The 24163-nt window shown below is 41.9% G+C and overlaps 3 protein-coding genes across 3 annotated transcripts; 1 reads left to right on the top strand and 2 right to left on the bottom strand.

Annotated features, from left to right (window-relative positions):
- Positions 1 to 3650: 3650 nt before the first annotated feature.
- SERLADRAFT_404612 (uncharacterized protein) lies at positions 3651 to 4914 on the bottom strand (the record flags this gene model as incomplete). Its single annotated transcript, XM_007312270.1, has 8 exons — positions 3651 to 3902; positions 3931 to 4221; positions 4271 to 4356; positions 4386 to 4395; positions 4448 to 4514; positions 4537 to 4572; positions 4687 to 4750; positions 4884 to 4914. 8 exons carry the CDS (start codon positions 4912 to 4914, stop codon positions 3651 to 3653), a joined length of 837 nt encoding a protein of 278 aa, XP_007312332.1.
- Positions 4915 to 6217: 1303 nt separating this feature from the next.
- On the bottom strand, positions 6218 to 8384 carry SERLADRAFT_454785 (uncharacterized protein; the record flags this gene model as incomplete). The annotated part of the gene is made up of 5 exons (XM_007312269.1): positions 6218 to 6425; positions 6501 to 7622; positions 7675 to 7960; positions 8014 to 8215; positions 8273 to 8384. The coding sequence occupies 5 exons, from the start codon at positions 8350 to 8352 to the stop codon at positions 6370 to 6372; spliced, it is 1746 nt and encodes a 581-aa protein (XP_007312331.1).
- Positions 8385 to 20945: 12561 nt separating this feature from the next.
- On the top strand, positions 20946 to 24014 carry SERLADRAFT_404610 (uncharacterized protein; the record flags this gene model as incomplete). The annotated part of the gene is made up of 10 exons (XM_007312268.1): positions 20946 to 21171; positions 21282 to 21353; positions 21572 to 21753; positions 21809 to 22001; positions 22251 to 22542; positions 22596 to 22857; positions 22909 to 23071; positions 23148 to 23167; positions 23342 to 23581; positions 23769 to 24014. 10 exons carry the CDS (start codon positions 20946 to 20948, stop codon positions 24012 to 24014), a joined length of 1896 nt encoding a protein of 631 aa, XP_007312330.1.
- Between the last annotated feature and the right edge of the window lie 149 nt (positions 24015 to 24163).

The following is a 24163-nucleotide window of genomic DNA, read 5'->3' as shown; positions in this document are numbered from 1 at the left end:
CATATTGATACTCTTCAAAGTCATACTTAGCTTTATTGTTTTATCAATAAGAACCTGACCTGATATTGGTTTTGTTATATATCTTTGTATTAGTTGCCTGACAGACACTAGGTACATATGACTAGACAACTACAACCAAACTTCAAGCCATTATATTCTGAGAAGCTGTCAAAAAATGCTGGGTATGGCATTATTGAGCGTTGTCAATACTACCCCTCTTAAAAATCTCTTGGGACATTCTAAATGTTGCTGCATAGGATATCCCAAATGTTTCAGGGGATATCCCAAGCTTTGTGTGAGATTTTCCTATTTTTGTGTGGAATATACCAGTTGTAGGACATCCTAAGCTTTGTATTAGATATTTCAAGTATTGTGGTTTTATTAACATCACCTCCCCACTTCTATCACCACAGAAGGGTTAAGATAACTTATGGCATGATGTCAGAAGAACCAGCTATATGGTTCCAATTCTAAATGTTTTGCAAATTTATATAGCCTCTGCTCCAATTGCACAGAGTTTTACTGTGAACTGATATCTGGCTAACACAGCACAGTTCTTGAAATTGATAACTTGTCCCCAGACTTCAATCATGACCACTTTTAGCTTTTACATACCTTGTAGTGGGCCTTGTGATGGGAATTGTGTGCCTAGCTAGTTTGATCAGTGATTTGAGTGATGGGCTGGATTTAGGCCATTATACATCTGGTGGTTTGACATTTGCTTCTTATACTAGATGTAGGGTTTTTGCACTGGTAGAACTATTGTAACAGCCAAAGTTTGTATACTCTGACACATAACTCAGACAAGCAAAGAGGAGAGTGGAGGAGTGGATAAACTCCTTAAAGTAGGATCAAGTTAGTTGTGGGTAAACAATAGGGGGAGTCTCCTTGATTTATTCAGGTTTATATACTACTACAGACTATTTGTACATATGTACTATACAGTTGATAAATGTGGTGGCTGATAATGTCATAGGGCACAACCCTCATCAGGAAAATATGGTTTGGCTATAAGTGCTAATATGTAAGTACACACTAGTACATAATTTTTGCTATTATAGCAAATATATTGGCCATATCAGTTCATATCAATTAATACAATCAGTAGAAAGTCAGTTGCTCTATAGCATACTATAGCATACTATAGTGTACTATCTTACATCTAGAGTATACTTTGTGCATCTAGAATGGTTTAAAGCACAGTGCCAAAACCCAAAATGAATGTACTTTAGTTACTATAATTGCTTTATTCCACTCTGAACTGAATATAGAGTATATTATAGTTGTTATAATGTACATTATACTGAGATATATACACAGTACCAAGTAAGCTATTAGGGTATATGAGCATGAAAACATAAAGCCTGAATACACTGCAGAAACAAAATTTACTGAATAAGATGATCTAAACTAGTGCAATGTTATCCTTCCACAGTGAGCACCCACCTTTCAGAGCCTTACACACTATTGTAGACAGCATTGAGAACTCTTAGAGCTAGTTTGATCAATGTCTCCAGCAGGATTTTACCCCGGCTAGCTGTTGTGCCAAACTGGACCAAAGTAACTGAGTCTGAAATTTAATCATATTGTTTGACATATTATTTGCGGTAAAGATATTACCAGATTATCAGGCTATAATGTACTACAGTACCACTGCAATGGATGTCAACTCACCTGACAATGAGAGGAAAATGTTAATACTATAATATGTCTTACAGCTTGCACAGCTACTGTTTGACACGCAGCAAGGGCTCATTACTTTTACCGCTATCATTGCTCAGTCTCTTAGCCTGCTGTCTGTTGCACTCGTCTCAAACTCTATCAATAGACAATGCTACCACACATTGGTGCTTACTGGTGAAGGATGGATGCATGAGTTGGTGGAGGGTCACCCAGGTTGTATTTGCTGTGAGTTGGGGGTTAGTAAAGATGTTTTCATACAGCTAGTAAAGGTTCTATGTGGTGTGGGCCATCAAAGCACAAAGTATATATTGACTGAAGAAAAACTTGGCATTTTTCTGTACATATCTCTTACAGGATTATCTGTAACAACCAAGAGTTAGTTACTCTGGCACACACAGGAACACACTATAAAGAAAATGAAGAGGGAGTGGTTACCCTTTAGGCTGCAGAGAGTTTGTTGGTATACAACAGGAGGACTCGCTGAGGAGTCTCCTGGATCTATTGGGGTATATATACTAATACAGAGTGTTTGTACTTATGTACTGTACAGTTGATAAAGTTAGTGGCTGATGATGTCATGGGGCCTAGTCCGCATGACCAGCTCCACTGTGTGAGAGAGTTGTACCTAAAATAAGAAGAAGACAATGTGGCGCGAGAAAGAGGAGTTTTGAACAAAAAGGGAAGTGCCACGTGGCACCATGTGTGAAGGTTAAAGTATACAAGGTTAAAGCGGAGAATGAAAATGAAGGAAAGGTCCAAAAATTGTGTTATCGTAACATTATTTGTCAGACACGTTGGTGAACAATTCCAGCATTCCAACAAGACAATCTCAAAGTAAGTGCTATTGTTTATTTTTTTGAATATTTTCTAACTATTTCTAGATATTTCACAGAAGTTTGATTTGCATTTTTGTCACCCCCAGTCTACACGACATACATTTATCTTCCCCATGTATCAGATGCAACACCCGTCAAAATCAGAGATAACCCCAAGCTTTTCCTGTACTTCAAAGATGTGCTTGGTGCCATTGATGGCACACACATACCTTGTGTCCCATCTGCCACTGAACAAACCGCCGCTTGCAATTGAAAGGGAGGCCTCTCCCACAATTGTCTTGCATGCTGCACATTTGACATTTGTTTCACCTACATCATAACTGGTTGGGGAGGGATCTGCAGCGGACACTACAATATTTGATAGTGCGCAAAGGCAAGATTTGTGTATTCCCCCTGGCAAGTACTACATGCAGGGTTTGGACTTAGCAAATAAATGGTCATTCTCTACCGGGGGGAGCACTATCACCTTGCCAAGTGGGGTTTTGCAGCTCTCAGGTGCATCCTTGTTTTGATCTGCTTATATTTTATTCTAATAGGACTACAGGCCAAGGAACCCACAAGAACTCTTCAACCTCTGTCATGCGCAGGCCTAAAATTGCATTGAGCAAATATTTGGTGTCCTAAAGCAGTGGTTCTGCTTTCTCATATGTCCTGCTCAATTTTTGATGGAAATCCAGGCAAGCATACCCGCTGTACTCTGCATGGTCCAGAACTTCATACGTCTACATAAGCCAGATGACATTGATGACTATCTAAATGAAGACAATAAAAAGCCTGCCAATGCTGATTACGGGGCTCTTGCATCAGCACCAACTGGTCCCCAAGCACACGAGGAAGCAAATACCTTGCGCAATAGTATTGCAAGGAAGATGTGGGAAGATTATCAGCGAGTTCTAGCTGTGAGGGCCAGTGATGCGTAACTTTTAACTTGTACAATTCTGATCTCAAGCGATATCAATGTGCTTCGTTTTTCACTCACAATCAATCAATCCATAAGTCCATTGGCACGGTTACAAAATACAGTGAGTATACAAGATAGCTAAGCAAGTACAACATATTCAAAGATGAGACATTGATGAGAAAAAATGAGGAGCACTCTAGATCAGAGATTAGGCCTCAGGTAGAGTAACTTTATTCTGCTTCCCCCACTCTCAACTCCTTCAACCAATTTGTAACCCATAACTTTTGAGCACCCTCTCTAACCTTCGACAACTTCACATAGGTATGCACGTGTTTACCATTGGCATTAAATAACTCAATGAGCTGCACCAAGCTCCGGTCATCTAGGTCCGACTCCAGCTCACTGCAAATCTCAATGGCCAAGTCTTTCACAGCCCGCTCTGGATTTCCTGATTGTGCTGCAGGACTGGAAGTAGCAAAAAACTGGAGGGAATTCGCAAGCTGGGTATACATAGCTACCACCAACCCAAACACCACTGGCATCTTCATTGTCCTCATCTAAGTCAACATCAACATCGGCATTCACCACTATCATATCTTCGTCTATCATCTTATCCAATAGGTATCCACAGTTGTTGCCATCATTTATATCCTCATCTGCAGGATTGCCCACTGGTGCACCTTGCATTGTGTGAAACACATGTACTCCTTTTGGCTGCCTATCAGGCAGGAGTGTTGCGAGTCTCAAGTAGTATGCAGATACCCTTTTCTTGAAGTGTGATAGCTTAAACTTAGGATATTGCTGAAAAAAACATCAGTAGGGCTTCCGGTATGATTTTTGACAAATGCACCTTGATCAAAGCACTAATAGCGGGCTTGTTGGATAGATTCCAATCAAGACCTTTCTCTTGCGGGTAGGTAAAGCCTAATACCTTATCTGATTTCAGGAAGTTGACAGCATTATACTTTTTTTGAGCTAGACAAAGGTAGGATAGATTATCTTGTTCAAAAAAAATAGGTGTGCTCACCTCCTTCCACTTGTATGGCATGCCATCACATTTTTTGGTGCCCCAGCGCTTGTCATCTTCTTCAACACTTCAATGGCCCCAGTTCATACCTGCAGTTTGAAGTTTTCCCCTTCAGCTCCTTCATCCTTCACAAATATTAGGTAGTCGAGCAGTGCTATATTGTTAGCTTCTGTCCACTTGCAGTTGACGACTTTCACTTAGTTTTGAATTTCTGCTGGAGTGGTTGTTTTTTTCCTCACCATTTTCTCGCTGTAACTTCTAAGGTTGTAAGGCCTTTGTTTGCATTTGAGTTGGGTCGAAGTCCTGAGAGCCATGAGCATGAAGGCAATGGGCAGATTTTGTTATGTCAATAATGATCAGCTTCAAACTGGGTATCTCCTGCCAGTAAAATGGAAAGAGGGGTGACATTGGCTGGGATGGGGGGGGGGTCAATTACTGTTAACGGCTTGTGTCGGCCCACTCAGCATATTGGCAAGATAGTTTGGCACAGCAGTTAGCTGGGGTAAAATCCTGCTGGAGACATTGACCAAACTAGCTCTTGAAAAATTCAAACCTATGATAATACACTGATATTAGTTTGGAAAAATTGTACAAGTGTTTCAAACTTATCTAAATTTCAAGTCACCATCCAGCCAATAATATTTTTCTTCTTGTGCTTTGAGGTTGCGCAAGACAGAGCGGGATAGACAGGGGGTGGGATTGTGCTGCCAGCACAATCCTGCCTTTTTACAGTGCGCCCATTATCATGCACTATTCTATGTTTTATTCTGCTTTTTATGTTTTTTCTTATTTTTATCATTGTTTTGGTGTTTCTGACATGGTGCATAGCAAAAGAGCACCAGTTTTCTCTACAAAAAATCATTTATAAGGTCTGGATAATGTCCAGAGCCTAATCATGCGCTGTGATAACCTGTCCAACCATCCCAAAAACCTCTTTCCTCTTTTATTTCCTTTTTTGGGCAATGTTTTTTGAATTATGATGGTATTCTGCTACATAAACACACTATCTGTCAGGTGGAGCAATATTAATATACACAGCTAAGTATGCTATAGGTGTTTAAAGTGATATCTACAAGCTAAGATTCCCAGAAATAGCAAAAAAACAAAGATATGGAGCCAGCTGCTTCCAAAAGCAGTAATGTTTTGGGAGGTAGTGCTCTGGATATCCATATATGGATGATTGACCTGGACACAGTAGCGGCTGGAGGGTTCTCACGAGGTTTCACAGAGGGATTCCTACAGGTTGTCTGAGGGTCTGACAGAGGTTTGACAGAGCATTTCACAAGCACATAAAGAGTATGCATTATATGGAAATAATGCTGTAAATATTACCCTAGAAGGCCTCTAAAACAAAAAAATATTTTACAAACTCCAGAGGGCACCACAGGAGGGTTTGCAGAGGGTTGTTCAAGTACCGCTGTATTTAGAAATACTGGGAAACCTCGGCAGCGAGGGAACACTTAAGGTCCCAAACCCATCGACAAAGAATAGGTCTTTGAGGCCCTTACATAACGTATTAGGTCCCTGCCTGGGGTGGGAAATATTCATATTATATTTTCTATTATTCGTGAATATCAATATCGCAGTTTACTATAAAAGACTAGTTAGCAAGATCTGTATGCCCTAGTTCAAATATTAGTTGAGATTTGCACCATTCTACACACCCTTCAGTTTTTCAATATTTGTCTAGACTTGCAGTCCTCCTGTCCAAGTCCCTCACTCGATATGTGGGTGTCTGTTATAAAGTTTTTGGACTAAATCCCATTTATTCCTTTGAAATATTCTCCAACATACTTTTTGAGGCAGAGTCACTCAGGTGAACGTGTACATCAGGTGAAACATTACAATATTGCGAGAGGGACTTCATTGGGTTCATTGAAATATCTCCAATTGTCCATGTCCCATTGATATCTATCCTTTGTTTATGAGCCAGCATCCTGCACACGCCTTGCGCGATCGAATTCACTTGGCGCAGTGGCTGTATACACAGGGATTTTAGTAGAGCTTCGCATTGTGACATCTGAGGTGGGTAAAATATACGAAGGCCTCATACCAGAGTCTTTGTCACTGCTGCATGCCAATGAGTCATACGCGGCTTGAGGATCGTGAGAGGAAATTGTAGTATGTGCTGGAGGAAAAGCAGGGTTTGTAGTAGACCTAGCACATAGTAGTCGCCTTGCCTCAACGCCAGGAACACGGCGTATATCATCATTGGAGTGGGCGTGGGCAGAAAGAGGGGTAGAGGGACGGACAGAACGCATCGGTATCAAGCTTGTTGAACGTAATCCCGAGTACGATGGGCGAGATTGTGGCCTGCGAATACTAGGGTCCACAGTGCATTGAAGCTCGGCAAAAGGGGGAAGAGACTGATTAATAATGGTCGGAGAAAATGGACTCGAGGTTCGTATGAGATCCTTGCTGGGGCTTTGGATTGTCGAAGAATCATCCATAATAAAAACCCACCCAGAAGTATCTGCAGCAGGTGACATTGATCTCCAGTCACTTTCTTCTAGGTCCGCGCTGCGGCTCCCCGTTTTGTAGTGAGGCAGATTCGGAGGTGAGTCCCTGCGTGACGATGGTGCGATAGAAAGCGAAGGCGAGCCGTTTGTCAAAAGAGATGTAGATGTAGAAGCAACAATTGTTGCATCCTGCCGACTTGAGCTACTACCTGAGCGTAATCGAGGAACTCGGGTATGGATTTTCTGCTCCAAGTTCCTAACACGTGCTCTCATTTCAGACACCATTTGAACGCCCTTGCTCTTTGATGCTATCTCAGGCAAGCGAATAAGGGAAGAGCTACTTTTGGACACTTGTGCAATAGAAGCAGAAGTTGGAAGGACAGATAATGTGCTCGGGGACGAACTGACGTTGGGGCGAGATGATTCAGCAGATGTGGGATCCGCACTGTGAGGATATCTGCAGACGGGTTTGGTAAAAGAGCCCTGCCTATTATCTTGTAGGTGGCAATCCGGATGAGATGATTGATGTAGCTGCAGATCGATTGATTGGGATGACAGCGTTTGTGTACTTACAACATGATCAACGTTTACTGGCGGTGGAACACAAGAACTGACAGAGCACGGAGATGAGAATGTGGGCTCAGCCTCATCTCCTAGTTGCTGTGAACGAGTAAAGAGGAGCTGATCCTTCAATATCGATATCTCCACATTGGCATCTTTCGAGCGAAGTCATAAACAATGAAGTGACCTGAATAGTGGGATGCCTACCTCTTAGTTCATCTCTAAGACGCTGGCATTCTTCCTCAAGATTTGCCTTGTCTAAGAGATCTTGCTCTAGTAAGATTTTGTCCTCTAGGGCTCGAGAATACTTCACTTCCACATCAAACAGACTTGAAGTAATAGCGCGCTCATTTCTCTCCAGGTCATCGTTACCCATCTCAAGTTCCCGAAGTTGAACCTTCATTGTATGGTTTTCCTGGCGCAGCATATCGAGTTCATGCTGGACAAAGGCAGTGGACTTGTTATGAGTAGTCTGAAGCGATATGAACTTGGACTAAATGGTGACATTGTTGATTGATGATCAACAGGAAAGAGGAAGAAACATACTTTCCATTCATCCCTTTCTGTTTCCATATTAGCAACTTTCACTTTGAGACCCTGTTGTGCTTTCTCCGTTCGTTCTAATTCTTTGATTAACTCCTCTTCGAGCTCCTTGCTGGAAGTATGGAATTCATCGAGCTCTGCACGAGTTTCCGCTAACATGTCGGCGACTTCGTTGAATTTCGCTCTCCAATCTGGAGAAGAGTTACTATCAAATGTGTTCAGTAACAAAAAATCATCACTATAAAGCAAGATAGCCAATTACTTCACTCCATCTGATGAGGAGAATCTGGTAGGTGCTAAACCATGGTGAATGGAGCTTCTGTCTGAAAGTATGGATTTCATGATTTCAACTCTTGTTCGCAATTCAGAGGCATAAGTCACCGTGGGATATATACCCTTGTGCTATCCGGTCCGCATGATGAGTAAGCTCTCTATTCTGTAAACACTTGACAGTGAAGAGGATTTCGGGCGTCCGAAATATTTTTACATATAACATATACACCGCCAATTCTGCCATATATAAATTGGTAGCCCTGTCACGAATAACAACGCCCTCCGGGCAACCTTGGCACCGGAGTGGCTGCACTTATCCCATGATCATTCATAAATGTTCACTGTATGTACAGTGCATTACAGTTAATCATCAGCCAGTAAATGTAAATAGTGTAGTCTAGTCCAATATAACGCTGATTTGGTGGGTGCCCCCGTTCGGTGGTTTTAAGTAGAGAGAAAACTGCACGGCACACATCGGCTTAACGGCCTATTCGGCATTGCGTAGATAGAGCAAGGACTTAGTGAAATCAGACGAAAAAAATATATACTGGTGATACATTGATACATGTATTCTAATGCTGGCATAGCAGCTATACAACCTGAACAAAGTCAATGGCTTTCACAAGAACAACGAGCTCAGGAGGTGGCAAAACGGCTGTCTTCTATGGCCTGCTACTGTTAATTCAAGAATTAATCACAAATCCAGTACATGGAGTTGAGGACTTACCGACACATCAGTTATCTAATTGTAACCCCTCTCATTGCCTTGGGAAATACTCAGTTGAGTGGCTTAACCACACAAATTAATCGGGCTTACCAAACAGAACAGGCGGCTGAGATTGTCAACTGGAACATCAAGCCCATAGCTGTACACTCAGACAGTGTCCAGGCTGCCCAGGCAGAAGGATGTGACCTCTGGATGAGGTACGCCGGTGCGAATGGTCAGTTTCATCTGACTCAACATGAGGCAGGCATAGTGATTAGCATACTGTCGTTAACCATCAGCTCGGATGGGGGGGGGGGGGCTATTCGGACGTCACAGAGGTCACACAAGCTGAGTTAGAGCTCTGCTCGGCACTATCAGTGTTTGAACATGATTTTGAGTGTGGCACACCTGAACTTTTTGAAACTGAGATTGCAGTACCTTAGTAGAGCGTTACTTTCTCGAAAGTCACGCACATGGAAGGAACTCACTCAATAATTCAGGATTTTGTGCTAGGAAAGTTGGAGTAAGTAGTAAGAATATATAGAACTGCTATGGGTCGAGTTGTTGAGGAAAAATAACAGTGGAACATATGTTTTCAGAAATGTCCGAATAGCCCCCCCCATCCGAACAGACGGTTAACAACAGTAGAGTTTTTGTTGAGTGCTAAGCTTGCTGACAATCAACGGAGCTTGAATAGTGTTCGTGTTTTTGCTGTATTGACACCGAAGGGGGGCACTCTGCACGCCACCGTTATTTTGAAGCAGACCTTATTTACAAGATATCAATCGACTATCATCAATATATTGAATTAGGTCAGCAAGGGAGACTATAAATAGTGTACCCCGGGCCGCAAGTGAGCAAGCCACCTGTCATTGGAATCTGCAGGTGTTACAAGGACTCTTGATTTTTGTCAACAGCAAATTGATGTTCCCATAAACTTAGTTAGATGTGAACTGAGAGACACAAAGGATATGTGGAAACTACAGATGCCCAGAGTGATTGACTGGTGCCAGGTCCAGTGTCAATTAGTGGTTGTAAGACCTGGTTCCTGACTGTACCAGGAATATTCCCACTATATGTTACGATACACAATTTTCAGACCTTTAAAATTCATTCTCCTCTTTAACTTTCTTTCGTAGTTTTCACACACTGTGTAATGTGGCACTTTCCATTTTGTTCAAACTCCACTTTCTTGCACTGCACTGCTTTTCTTTATTCTTGGCTACAAGTCTCTCACACAGTGGAGCTGGTCACACGGGCTGCGCCCTATAACATCATCAGCCACTGCCTTCATCAACTGTATAGTACACATGTACAAATAGTCAGTAGTAGTATAAATACCCCAATAGATTAAGGAGACTCCTCAGCAAGTCCTCCTGTTGTTTACCAACAACAAACTTGGTCCTTTCATGAGGGGTATCCATTCCCACTCACTTCACTCTTGCTTGTCTGAGTTGTGCAGCAGAGTATACATACTTTGGTTGTAACATATAGTGTTACAACAGTATTTTTGGCATCTATTTTTACTTTTATTTTACTTTAATTTAATTTAAATTTTTTGGACTTTTACTTTTGGAAGTCACGTGACTGGTCACATGATATGACATCATATAGAATACCATGGAATACTATAAACTGGGGGGAAAATCCTATGTTTTACAATAAAATATTTGAAAATCACTCAAAAAAAAGAGACATTGTTTTTTAGCATGTTTTTGTAAATAACATTGGAGATTTTTGGTTCACAATTTTTTTTTGCTTTCTTAAGAAACATTGGGGAAAATATACAAAACATATTTTTGCAGAACATTGGTAATAAGTATTGCATTTACACTGAGTGGAAAAATGTTTTGTGCCAATACATCTTGGATGTTTTTCCTAATATTTGAAAAGCAAATATTGAAAAAACAGCGAGCACAACATCTCCAATATTATGTAGACAAACTTGGTAACAGCCTGCGGGACAAATGTTTGAAGCACCTACACTTCAAATGTGTCCCAGACATGAAAAGTAAGTATCTTTTGGTCAGGCTACATCATTTGTACTACATACTAATCACTTTGCTTTTATGCACTCCCTGTGGTCACACTGCTAAATCTAATACATTCATGAACAGACAACTGCCTGGCACACAGTCTCATAAGTTTGAAAGTGCTGGAGGTGCCTCAGAAATGTCATGATTATATGTTATTACTTTACCCCCTCACCCCCCTCCCCCCCATTTGATCCATCTATTTACACTCCTGTATATTCCTATTGATTGTGAGACTTCTATTGTTGCTGATTAATCCTGCTCAGTTGGATCTGAGTAGATGCTCTTGCAAACCTGCTCACAATATTTCCTTTAGGATGCCCTCAAGCATTAAAGTCACCTTTTGCTGCAGCACATTGAGCCTTCAAAGCTTCAAATCCAAGTCACTTATTGTTGTGGCCCACTGTGTGGATTACATCAGTGTCCTCAATGGCCATCAGCAAGACTGATGAATCTGAGTGGTCTCCTTCCCATTTGGTTTGATTGCATGACTTATTATCTTGACTCACATGTGTGGACAGCATAGTACTACCGTGTACAACTCTATATGCTACCCACAACAGCTATGCTTGATATTGTACCTTCCCACCACGCAGATCACTTTAGTTCCAATGTCCAGGGAGCAATCTCCCAGAACATGCAAGGCTTTGACAAGTCCAAATGAGAGCTGATTTGGATGGTAAGTCAGATCACTACGCAAAAAATAGGTGCCCCCTGCAAAAGAACATGGCTTCAAAGTTGCATTAGTGATGGCTAGCAGCAAATGTTACAACCAAAGTTTGTAGGACTGAGTTTGTTGTGGGTAAACAACAGGAGGAATTGCTGAGGAGTCTCCTTGATCTATTGGGGTATAGTATATATACTACTATAGACTATTTGTACATGTGTACTATACAGTTGATGAAATTGGTGGCTGATGATGTCATAGGGCACAGCCTTTGTGACCAGCTCTACCACATGAGAGAGTTGTATCTAAAAATAAGAGGAAGCTGTGCAGTGTGGGAAAGTAATTCACATATAGTATGTCTAATCCCACTCAGAAGAGTTTCCGTGTTCTGATATTGCTTATTGCAACAATTAATGCTCCCTTGATGACATAGCAGAGGTATTTAGCCTCAATTGACCACAAAGGCGTCCCATATTGAGTTGACTCACCTCACCCCCACCCCACGTCAACAAACAAAAGTGCACTGCGCACCATTCCATAAAGCCCTTCTCCAGCCTCAATCACAGCTCCCAAAGAAACAGCAACAACAATAGTGAAGACAAAAATGAGAGCCTCAAAAAGTGTACTTGTTCACAGAGAAGGCAAGTGGAAGTCATTGTCTAGCGCAGCCCTAAAACCACCTAGTAACAGTTGTATTTACACTTTCATTACTTGCTGTGTTGGCTATGTCAGTGTGCTCATTGTATCCTATGAGAGGTTTGGAAGTTGATGTATTCTGAAATAAATAAATATATTGTAAAAAACAAAACATAACAAGCCTACACAACAAGCACAAAAGGGTAGCCTTCAAAAAAAAAGCTCTAGAAAACATATTGAGATAACCAAGAAACACCGTTGACATAATTGGAGAGGGTACCAACTTGAAAATTTGACATACCGAGGTGAGCCTCTTGTGAGGATATCAATGTGAAAACCTAGACATAAGATCCTCAGTTGTCAGAGAACCAACTTAGATTGGTTGAGTATGAAGTACCTAGACATAAAATATGTATGTATTACATCAGAAGTGACAGAAGAAGAAATGAATAAGAAACATACCCTCAGTTGTCAGAGAACCAACTGAGGAAAAGAAAATGAGAGAGAAAAACAATATAAACTTCATTGTTGTGGAGTCACCTGATGAAATAGAATACTAGGAATGAATACTACAAGTATGTTTTTTTGAACATTAACAGACCCCCTCAAAGAGAACAAATGCAAGAAAGAGAAAAAAATCAGGGGGGGATGGAAAAATTAGGGTTGAAAGCCCATAAAATTACAGACATGGTTGAATTGTTTGGAAGGAAGTGGTTTTGTGAATGTGTTAGCAAGATTGTTATTGGCATTTATGTACTGTAACAGAAGTTGGTTGGAAGAAACAAGTTTGTGGATGAAATAGTATTTAATATCTATATGCTTTGTTCAGGAGTTAGGAGGGATTTCTGGAGAGGACAATGCCTCTGTTGTTATCACAGAGAAGAGGAGAGTTGTGGAGGCCAAGCAGAAGAGCATAAAGCTAAACTAGTTTTTTTAACAATTCAGAGGCAGCAATTTATTAGGCCTCACAAATTGAGGTTGTTACAGTGGCTTGTTTGATGGAACACCAAGAGACAATTTCAGATCCGAGGGAAGTGCAATACCCAGAACAGAACATCGGGTGTCTGGACACATTGCAAAGAAGGTGTCAGTATGTATAACCAACAAGGTGTATATCTGATGGACCTGTGCAAACACAGCAATCTTGTCCCTTTAAGGTAGTGCACAATGTGCTTGGCAGCTGCCAAGTGGGTAGGACCGTAACAGTCAAGGAACTGGCTGATGTAACAACCAAGAGTTAGTTACTCTGGCGCGCAACTAGAACCAACTATAGAGATGATGATGAGGGAGTGGTTACCCTTTAGACTTCAACAAGTTAGTTGTGAGGATACAACAGGAGGACTCGCTGAGGAGTCTCCTTGATCTATCGGGGTATATATACTACTACAGGTTTGTTTGTACATATATACTATACAGTTGATAAAGGCAGTGGCTGATGATGTCAGAGGGCGCAGCTTGTGTGACCAGCTCCACTGCGTGAGAGACTTGTATCTAAAACAGAAAGAAAGGCAGTGCAGCGTGAGAAAGTGGAGTTTGAACAAAAGGAAAAGTGCCACATGGCACGGAGTGTGAAAACTACAGTAAAAGGTTAAAGAGGAGAATGAACATTAAAGGTCCAAAAATGTGTTATCGTAACACTACCCCCCTTCTAAGGCTCAACTTCCAGGCGGGACCAAGTACCGGAGGTAGTAGTTAGATTTTTGGGCATAGGTTGAAAAAGGGAATTAAAAAGTTTAGAATCCATGCCTCTGAGCTTCCTAGGAGCCGAGGGATTCTTAGGATAAAGTTCGCGAACAGCGTCACGGGAATTGTCCAGATGGGCTTTTGGTTCCCATGTTCTGTCCTCGTCTCCATAGCCATTCCATAGGACTAGGAATTCTAATTTTCCACGCTTCAAGCGTGCGTCCACCACTTATTCAACTTCAAACTCTTCTTCACCTTCCTGGGTGACTACAACTGGTCCGGGCCGGTCTACGCGTTGTCCCGGCAGCGGCCCTTTGTAGGGTTTTACACGGCTAATGTTGACCCTGGGTACTACCCTCATTCGTTTTGGGAGCTCTAGCTCCACCGCATTGGTTTTGACTTCCTTAATCCGGTAAGGGCCAATCCACTTTCCGGTCAGTTTTCTAGACTGCCGATCTTTTAATTTTAAGTGGTAGGTATCTAACCAGACCAGGTCGCCAACCTTGTAGTCAGGGGCCTTAGAGCGTCTACGCTCTGCCCTATCTTTCATCTGCTCTGCAGTTTTGAATAGCGCCTTGCGCATTTTGTCTAAGACAGATTTCATGTCCTTGACCATGTTCCCAGCAGCCTTGTTTTTGCTTTTGCCAGGTCCTACACCCATTCTAGGAAGGTACAATCTTGTAACCTCACATGGTGCCTTTCCTGTAGCCAACGACTGCTTAATATTGTATGAGAACTGGGCTATCTTTAGCCACTTCGCCCAATCTGTCTGTCTGTCATTAATAAATATCCGGAGATACTGCTTCAATTCCTGATTGAGCCTCTCCATTTGTCCATCAGTCTGCGGATGGAACACCGTTGATAATTTAGGTTTGATGCCCAGCATCTGGAATAGTTTTTTCATAAATTTGCTAGCAAATTGTGATCCCCTATTGGAGATAACCATTTCTGGCAATCCATGGATAGACCACACAAAATCTTTGAATAAATCTGCCGTACCAGCGGCGGTAATAGTTTTATTGGTGGGAATCAATACTACTTCTTTGGAGAAGCGATCTACTACCACCATTACTGAATTGTACCCGTCTGACTCAGGCAGATCTGTCGTGAAGTCGACCAATATATCCTGCCAGGGACCAGCTGGTATTGGATTTGGCACAAGTTTACCGGCTGGCGGTTGATGAGAGTTCTTTGCCATGGCACATCTCAGACAGGATTTTACATACTCCTGTACGTCTTTGACCATGCCAGGCCACACATAGTTCTTGGAGATCAACTCCATCGTTTGTTGCCACCCAGGGTGCACAGCCACCAGAGTGTTGTGATGTCTATCTATTGCCTTGATCCTTGCGGACTCAGGCACATAGATTTTGTCTTTAAAGTGGAAGAGCCCATCTTTCCATAAATAGTTATTATTGCCATCAAGGCGCGCCTTCTCTTCTGAGGAGATGTCTCTCTTAAAGACTTCTAGAAGATCAATTCAAATCTTGGCAACCCTGGATTGATCTATCAGGGTGACACCTTTGTTATTATCTTTGATGCCGTTGGCATAATCCTCTCTTCTGGACAAAGCATCCGCTTTCCCCATAGGAGCACCAGGCTTATGAATTAATTTGTAATTAAACCTAGACAGGTACACCGCGTAGCAAGCCTGTCTTTGGTTCAAGTCTTGGGCCGTCATAAAATACTCCAGATTCTTATGATCAGTCCAAATTTCAAATTGGTGCCTAGCATCTTCTAAGTAGTGCCGCCAGTGCTCTAAAGCTCAAATGATGGCCAGCATCTCCTTATCGTAAATTTGATAGTTGCGCTCTGTAGGCGACAAACTATGTGATAAATAGGCACAAGGCCTCCAAAGATTGTCAGGGCATTTAGTTGACAGAACAGCCCCAGTAGCAAAATCAGAAGAGTCAGTTTCTAGCCAGAACTCTTTGTCTAACCCGGGAAATGCTAATATGGGTACTGTTGTAAATGCCTGTTTAAGCTTATCAAAAGCTTCTTGTTCTTTGGCACCCCAGTGCCAGACAATGTCCTTTTTAGTGAGATCGTTCAACGGTCTCATTATCTTTGCAAATTTTTCAACAAACCTTTGGTAGAAATTGCCTAAGCCAAGAAAGGCCCTAACTCCTTTTATGTGAGTAGGTTCTGGCCAATCCGATATAGCTTGAACTTTCTCAGGATCCATCCTGATTCCGTTTTGGCCAATTATCATGCCAAGGAAGTCTACTTCCTTCACTTTAAAATTACATTTTTTGGGTTTGCTCAGCCTCATCGTCTGACTTCGCAAATATTAATAAATTGTCAATGTAAATGACGATACAGTTTTCCATATCTGCAAAGATCTTGTTCATCATGCTCTGGAAGGTCGCCGGTGAATTTGTCAACCCAAAGAACATGACGAGGGGCTCAAAGGATCCTCGGTGGCACGTAAATGTGGCCTTCCAAGCATCTTCTTCTTTGATTCATACATTATTGTACCCCCATCTAAGATCCATCTTTGTCAAGATCTTGGCACCAGCCAATGTGTCTACTAGCACCATTTCTGTTTGGTCAGCTTGTGCACTCTGCATGCACCGCCAGAGCTAGAACACAAATTAATGTCATGATATCTTGGACCACAAATCAATTACAATCACACTCACTTCTGATGACATGTAAATCCTCTCTCTTTGTTTCTCTTTCTCTACTTTGTGCAAACACCTGTGGAGAATATCAGATTCATCAACCTCGAAGTACACTCTCTGGTAGCTTATTTCTGGGGGCTCTGGTATTGTGGGTGTAGCCTGCTAGGTAGCTGTTAGAGGAGTCATGTCATATATGAACAAGCTCAAGTATACCAGGAGCTGTGACTGTGTAGTATAGGGCACAGATTTTTTCAAGGAAGCTTCATAGGGAGTATTGTCTGCTGATTGCACAACCTCCGGATGAGCCCAAAACTGAATATATTTGGTTAAATCTGAATCATCCATATCAAATACGGCTCACCTGTTGTAGCACAAACAAGCCATCTCAGACCTCTTCTTCTTCTTCATCAGAGTCCTCACATATCATAGCTTGTGAAAGGGAGTCTCTAACTTGATTGTCTACAGATATATCAGTTGCTGTTACTCCCATATCCAGGTTTGGAATATCAGTCATTGAGTGATTACTTCCTTCCGGGTTATTTTCATATGCACCATCGAACATGGGATATATATTGGTGTCCATGTGGCTCACAGAAGCAGTTGTTAGTAATAGAAAGGAACAGGGTTTTACGAATGAATGCAATAGCCCAACTTTTTTCAGGACCCACTGTGACACTTTGATTAACATACAGGTGGATAAGCTATGTACATCATAAAAGCCTCAGAGGTGGTATCAAGGCCATTGTATCTGTAATGAAAGTGCATAAAAAGCTGTTGTCTTCAGGATCTACTACAAAAACTATTGTCTCACTGATAATACAAAAACCCATATCCATTGAGGGTGGAGACATGCAAGGATGCTACACACAAGAAACACAAAAAGAATGATCTCACTAGACAATCAGTAGGACCTGGAGATCTAGTGGGCTAAAAAAGATAGTGCAACACCATGTAACACAATTAAAGTTGGGCCAATTTTGATGTAGAGTGATGATTATCAGTCACAAGGACAGATCAACATAATATTTGCAAACACTCAAATGCAGTTGTTTCTTCTTCCCTCTGGCCTCAGCAACCCAACTACTTCACCTCCAACACTGACTATTGCTTACCAATATGCTTAACCATTGTTTGTTTTTTCCTCCAACAAAAAATGTATGTATGCTATCACCTTAACCAGAGAACAACACTTCACTGATGTATTGCAGACATTTGAAATTAGGCTCCACTGGCGTTACTCTGCTATGGATTGTAAACCTTACCTTACTAAGATAACAACTCGTTCAGCAGGTATAGCCGGACAGGACCGCTGCCAGTCAAATGTGAATAACATTGGGAACAGATGCATGATAAATACCAGGGATATTGTATATACCTATATAAGAAACACCACACCACACCACACAAACTCCGCATATTGTAACGACCAAGAGTTTCTTACTCTGGCACACAACTCAGACAAGTATAAGAGAAGAGAGAAGGAGGGATCACCCCTCAGGTTTCAATGGGTTTGTTGTGCTAGACAACAGGAGGACTCGCTGAGTCCTTCCCCATGTATTGCTCCTGTATATATACTAAAATACATAAGGTACTGTACAGTTGTAAATAAAGTTTAAAGTCCGATGTCTAGCATGTGACCGGTCACATGATGAGTCTAGACATTGGTCAGGTGTTGCGTCACATGACTTGATCATGTGACTATGAAAAGTCGAAAAATGTAAAGTAAAGTAAATGGTCACATGACTGGTCATGTGACTTGGAAAAAGAAAAGTAAAAGTACAAAAAGTGAAGCGTAAGTAGGTACTGGTACGTCAATTGTAACACATATAGCATAGCAAGATCATTTTAGTAACATGCTGTAACTAGATTATATGTGCCGCGTGCTCCAACATTAAGATATTGTTCTCCATCCGATCTTCACGCCCTGTGGCAAACCTAAGAAGCCCAACTTGTTGCTAACAATTTACCCATGACAACAGAAGCAACAGTGACTTGCTCTGCAAGTTTAGCTGCATGGCTTGTATTCTTATGTCGCATCTTCATGAGGTCCATGATAGGCCAATGCTGGTAATATGCGCTGACTCAAGGGTTGGTGACAAATTATGACATTTGTTTATAGTATGAGAAAACATGCATTGGCCAGGGCTTGAACCTGGGACTCCAGCTTTCATGGTCTGGTGCTTTACCAACTAAGCTACCAAGGTGTACTTGGAAAGCATACTGATTGGTTGCATGCCCAGAAGGTCCAGAATCACTGTACATGGGTGCGGATCCCATTGTGTTGTGATAGCCTCCCTCACCCGTGATAGAGTGATGACGGATTATTCTAGCCCTGGCAGCAAAGTACGACCTAGAACTTGATCAAATGGACGTATCCACAACTTATCTCAATGGAGAACTTGAAGAAGAACTGTACATGTGTCCTCCAGGGGGTGTTCCTATCCAACCTGGATACTGCTGGAGATTGAAGAAATCCATCTACGGGTTAAAACAAGCTGGTCGTACATGGAACAAAACTTTTGATCGCAAGCTCCAGGAGCTCGGTTTCACAAGACTAAATGCAGAAACATGTCTCTATGTATTCCGGGACAACAAACAAATATGGTTTGTTGTTGTCTATGTAGATGACCTCCTCCCAGGAGCTTCATCCCAAAAATTCATGGATATCACAAAAGCCAAACTCGAATCCATATTCAAAATGCGGGACCTTGGAGAAGCAAAATACATCCTCGGAATAGAAATCCAACGTGATTGTTCAAACAAAACAATATCCCTATTGCAACGCCAATACATTGACACAGTCCTGGAGCATACTGGAATGAAGAACTGCAAACCAGTATGGACACCAATGGCCCATGGATCAAAACTCCTTGCAAATGCTCCAGGGGAAGATATTGTGCAACACAAGATGCATATTGAAGGGCGTCAAGTGTCATACCTCTTAATTGTAGGCTCCCTCATGTATGCCATGCTTGGAACCCGCCCAGACATTGCCTACGTCATTGGAATACTAAGCAGGCATAGCTCAGCTCCAAGGAGCCATCACTAGGAAGCTGCAAAATGTGTCCTCCAATATCTGAAAGCAACCAGGGACATGGAACTACGATATGATGGCACAGATGTCTCCATGGACATGGATTTCTATGGATATTCAGATGCAGATTGGTCTGGAGACCCAGACACGTCTCGATCAACATCAGGGTTTGTCTTTATCACCATCCAAGGAGTAATCTCCTGGACAAGCAAAAGAAAAAGCATGGTAGCTTTATCCTCCACGGAGTCAGAGTACATTGGATTGAGCAATACTGGACAACACCTTGCATGGCTTTGGACATTTTTTGAAGAAATTGGACATGCTCAAAATGGACCTACAATATTGCACTGTGACAATCAAGCAGCTATCATTCTTACACAAGATCCACAGTTCTGTGCTCGCACAAAACACATTCAACGGAAATATCATTTTATCCAAGATGACTTAGTATCAAAGGGAGAGGCAGTAATCAGATATGTTCCTACAGGAGATATGGTTGCAGACATTCTCACTAAACCCCTCACTCATGAAAAACACTGGAAATTCTCTAAAGCTATGGGACTACGTTTGCACTCGAGCGGGAGTGACAAAACTGGATAAACCCAGTCTCTGCCGAAGCAGCCATTGTTCTCCATGGAGCATAGCCACCACTCCATGGAGTAACCATTGTTCTCCTAGGAGCACAATTGTACTCCTAGGAGTTATTATACTGTAGTGAGTAGCACCTCCGACTATAAGTAATAGAAGGTTTAGTATAGGAATACCTCAGCTGTTTTTATAGCCTCTCGGGCAGTGGCTGAGCTTCACTTAGGTTTATTAGTCCTTTGATCTGACTACAGTGCAATACCGGGACATGGCCGTGAAAATGAGACCGCTGTTGGTCTGTAAAGATTATTTGTAGATTTTTCACAAGCCAACGCTTCCCACGCTTCAAGTCATTTTATTGCCGTCGCATCACACAGCCAAATCACACAGCAGCATCTCATTGAACATTGTCTCCAACGTGCAAGTTAATGCACACAGTTGTTTATTTTTTTTTCATCATGGTCTTTTCACTGCACCCAAAAGTATGTTCACTCATGTGTGCCACTTAGGTGATCTTAGTATAATAATATTCAAGCCAGATTTCCAATTAAACTGGCAGAATAACACTTGGGCTTGCCTTCGCTGTCCAGATGCTCCCCAAAACCAACCTCTCTTCAATGCCCTTCGCCACGAGTTTTCTCGCAAACACAAAAATGAGGTCATAAGTTATGCCACTGAATTGCATGCTGCACATATGGCTGCTGTCAGAGACAAAAATGAGCATCAGGGAGCTTTCAATAGTCTTGCACAAGGCAACTCTGGCCTTGATGCCTTCCTTGAAGCGGCAGGACTATTCGTCCCACAGCAGCAATCCCTCAATTGTACTACTCGGCCCTCTGATCACCGCCACCCCACTTTTTCTGCATCAGCTCATCTGCCCACTCCAATGGATGTCGAATATAATGGACCTGACTATGCTGGTCATGATTTTGATCAACCACAAGTTTCAGTAGAGGAGCAGATGAGGCATGCAGCTTGACGAGCTGTAGAGGCTATCATTGTGATCACGGGTTTGATGTGGATAACTTAGAAGTGGACAGTGACAATAATGAGGGTGATGTAGAGCGTTCAGACAAGGATGAACTGTATGGTAACATAAGTGGTAAGTACTTTTGGCACATTATACATGTATTTTAACTTACAATTTCAGCAGCAACATCTCATCGGCGTGGAGTTTCACACGATGCAGAAGGTCCATGGCATCCATGGAGTGATTGTCTTGTTTGCATCTCTATTTCATTCTCTATCCGTGTCTAACATATCTGTAGTCCTGTACACTTGACATTATATCAAATTTACCACGAAGTATATTTTCTGGAGATGAACTTGAAGTGATTTTGTGGTTATTACAGCAGAACGGCGTCAGCGGCACTTCTTTGCTTGCTCAAACCAAAAAGATGGGATGGGATTTAGATGATATGTGCAGTGTTGAGATCAAGCAACATATGGGGTGCCTTGGTCATACATACTATATGATCAGACCCGAGTCTCTTGTAAAATTGGTACTCAAATTTCTTTTGATATCCGTCAAATAATGTAACTAAATCATCTGTCTAGAATTTTTCTAATCCCATGACACGCTCTGTCCTCAAAGTCTATCCAGAAGATAGTGGAACAGTATCGAATGAAATTTGCCAAGCCCACCAATGGCTATATGAACTCGATTCCAACTTAACAACTCCTATGTATCGCATAGGATCACAGGATTTCTATATTCATGAGCCAGCACTTTTGAATGACAACACTATTTGTATGCCATATATGTTTTTTAAAACAAATGGATATGTGTGGTTTCGAGCATGGAGAGTAGTTTCGTGTGGCGAAGGATGGCTTATTGAACAAGGACAAGAATTGACTATGTCCAAGGACATGCTAGCCTTGTGTTTTGAAGGGTTGAAGGATGCTTATCTTGGGCCAAACATGCCCCGCTTTGATGTGCCATTTAGTAAAATTGTATTTTTTCTTACACATTACATGTACTAACTGCTATTCTATGAAGGTTTTTGGCCTCCCAATCTCTTGGGACAGGTTCAGCAGTGGACCCAGCCTCTTTCCAATCCATGGCGTACAAAGGCTGGAGGTGCACAAGTAGTAGCTTACCCTGTTTTCATTTACTGTGATGACACATCTGGCAATCAATCAAAGAAGTGGAATGAACACAATAGCTTTCTCATGAGTGCTGCTGGCCTTCCAAGAGAACATCTGCATCGGGAATACAACCTGCACTTTCTATATACATCAAATGCTGCACCATCTCTAGAAATGTTAGAAGGGGTTGTCAATGAGATTCTGTATATATTCCAGCTACTCTTTGGCCATACATCATGCTAATTGTTCTGTGTAGTGCATGTCAAGACACCGGAATCTGGGCTTATGACTGTGTATTCAAGGAGGTAGTGCTGGTCATAATATCAGTACTGGCACTGCTAGGTGATAATCCTATGCACAGCGAGTTTGCATGCCATGCAGGCTTGCAATCAAAATTTTTCTGTCGCTGCTGCTGGGTGAAAGGGAAGGATGACAATGACATGGAGGATGAAGATGGCAATCACCCTCAGAAAGAAACAATACCAGGAATGGTAGACCGCATCAAACAATTTATAAAGGTATCTGAATTATAAATATCCCAAGGTAGTACACTAAAAATCAAGCTATAGGGAGGAAAAGCTCGTGATCCTGCTGAAACAAAACAAACCTCTCGGGGCATGTTTCAAAATGTGGTCAACATGGCACCTCAAAAGGATAACCAATTATTACAAGCATCTACCGGTGTAAAGGACACAGTTTTGCAGCACTTTTTTGCTAAGTTAGACAAAGTTTGTAAGGGTCTGAAGGGCCGAGTGGCTGAGCAAGCCTTGCATAATGCTGTTTGAAACCTGCCTTCTAATGTTTTTAGCTCAGTATGGCGAATACAAGGTGAGTTATCTTACTATATGTAGATGATTTGCTTTTGAATACAAAAATACAGACTTAAATCCCCACTCCGACACACCTATCAAAATTCTCCATGTTATCCTTCTTGGTTTTCTCAAATACTTTTGGCGAGATGCTGTAGGGCGGCTATCTGATGACCAAAAACAAATCCTAAAGGTTCGACTAAGTAGTTTAGATGTCTCTGGCCTCGACCCTAGTATTTTGAGGTTGTGGGGGCATACCCTTGTTCAGTATGCAGGATTGCTTGTTGGACGTGATTTCTACTTGATCAGTCAGGTGGCAGTTTTTGTTCTCTATGATTTATTAGATGAAAAGATACTCAATGCATGGGCTGCTCTATGCGTCCTTGCCCCTCTTGTATGGCAACCGGATATTGATGATAAGAATAGTTACTTTGTGAGTGATTAACTTTCTGTCTATGCCCTGACTGCCGTATCTGACAATTAATATGTTAAGCTTTGATTGGAGGCTTCCATCAATCACTTCCTCAACTGCACTGTCCAATGGACACCTCGTTGGTTTAATAAGCCCAAGTTCCACCTCATCATACACATTATTGATCATATACAGTGCTTTGGACCAGCCACATTATTCGCTACTGAAGTACAAGAATCATTTAATAGCATTATTTGTGGCTGGTCGGTCAATTCAAATCAGCAAGCACCATCCCAGGACATTGCTAGATGTGCTGCAGGACTTCTATGTTTGCGCCACTTTGTATCTGGTGGATACTTCAAAGTCAAACATGAAGAGTTTGTCGGTGATGAAAATTGGGAATGGAGTTGTGCTGGCCCTTCAGCTCTTGCACTGGTCACATCTCCGCCATTAATATCTTGGAAGCTCGGACTTGTAGTGCCCCCACATATGCTACCTGGTTTGTTGTTTAAGTTCTTGCATATGTATCCGCTAAAGCTTATAAAATGCATGTTAAGTATGGTTACTGTCCAGAGCAAGCCTGCCATCCGCTGGACAAAGACT

Source organism: Serpula lacrymans, assembly GCF_000218685.1.
Source record: "Serpula lacrymans var. lacrymans S7.9 unplaced genomic scaffold SERLAscaffold_1, whole genome shotgun sequence".
Lineage (NCBI taxonomy): Eukaryota > Fungi > Basidiomycota > Agaricomycetes > Boletales > Serpulaceae > Serpula > Serpula lacrymans.
The sequence above is the reverse complement of the archived record's forward strand: the minus strand, read 5'-3'. Positions and strand labels throughout refer to the sequence as shown.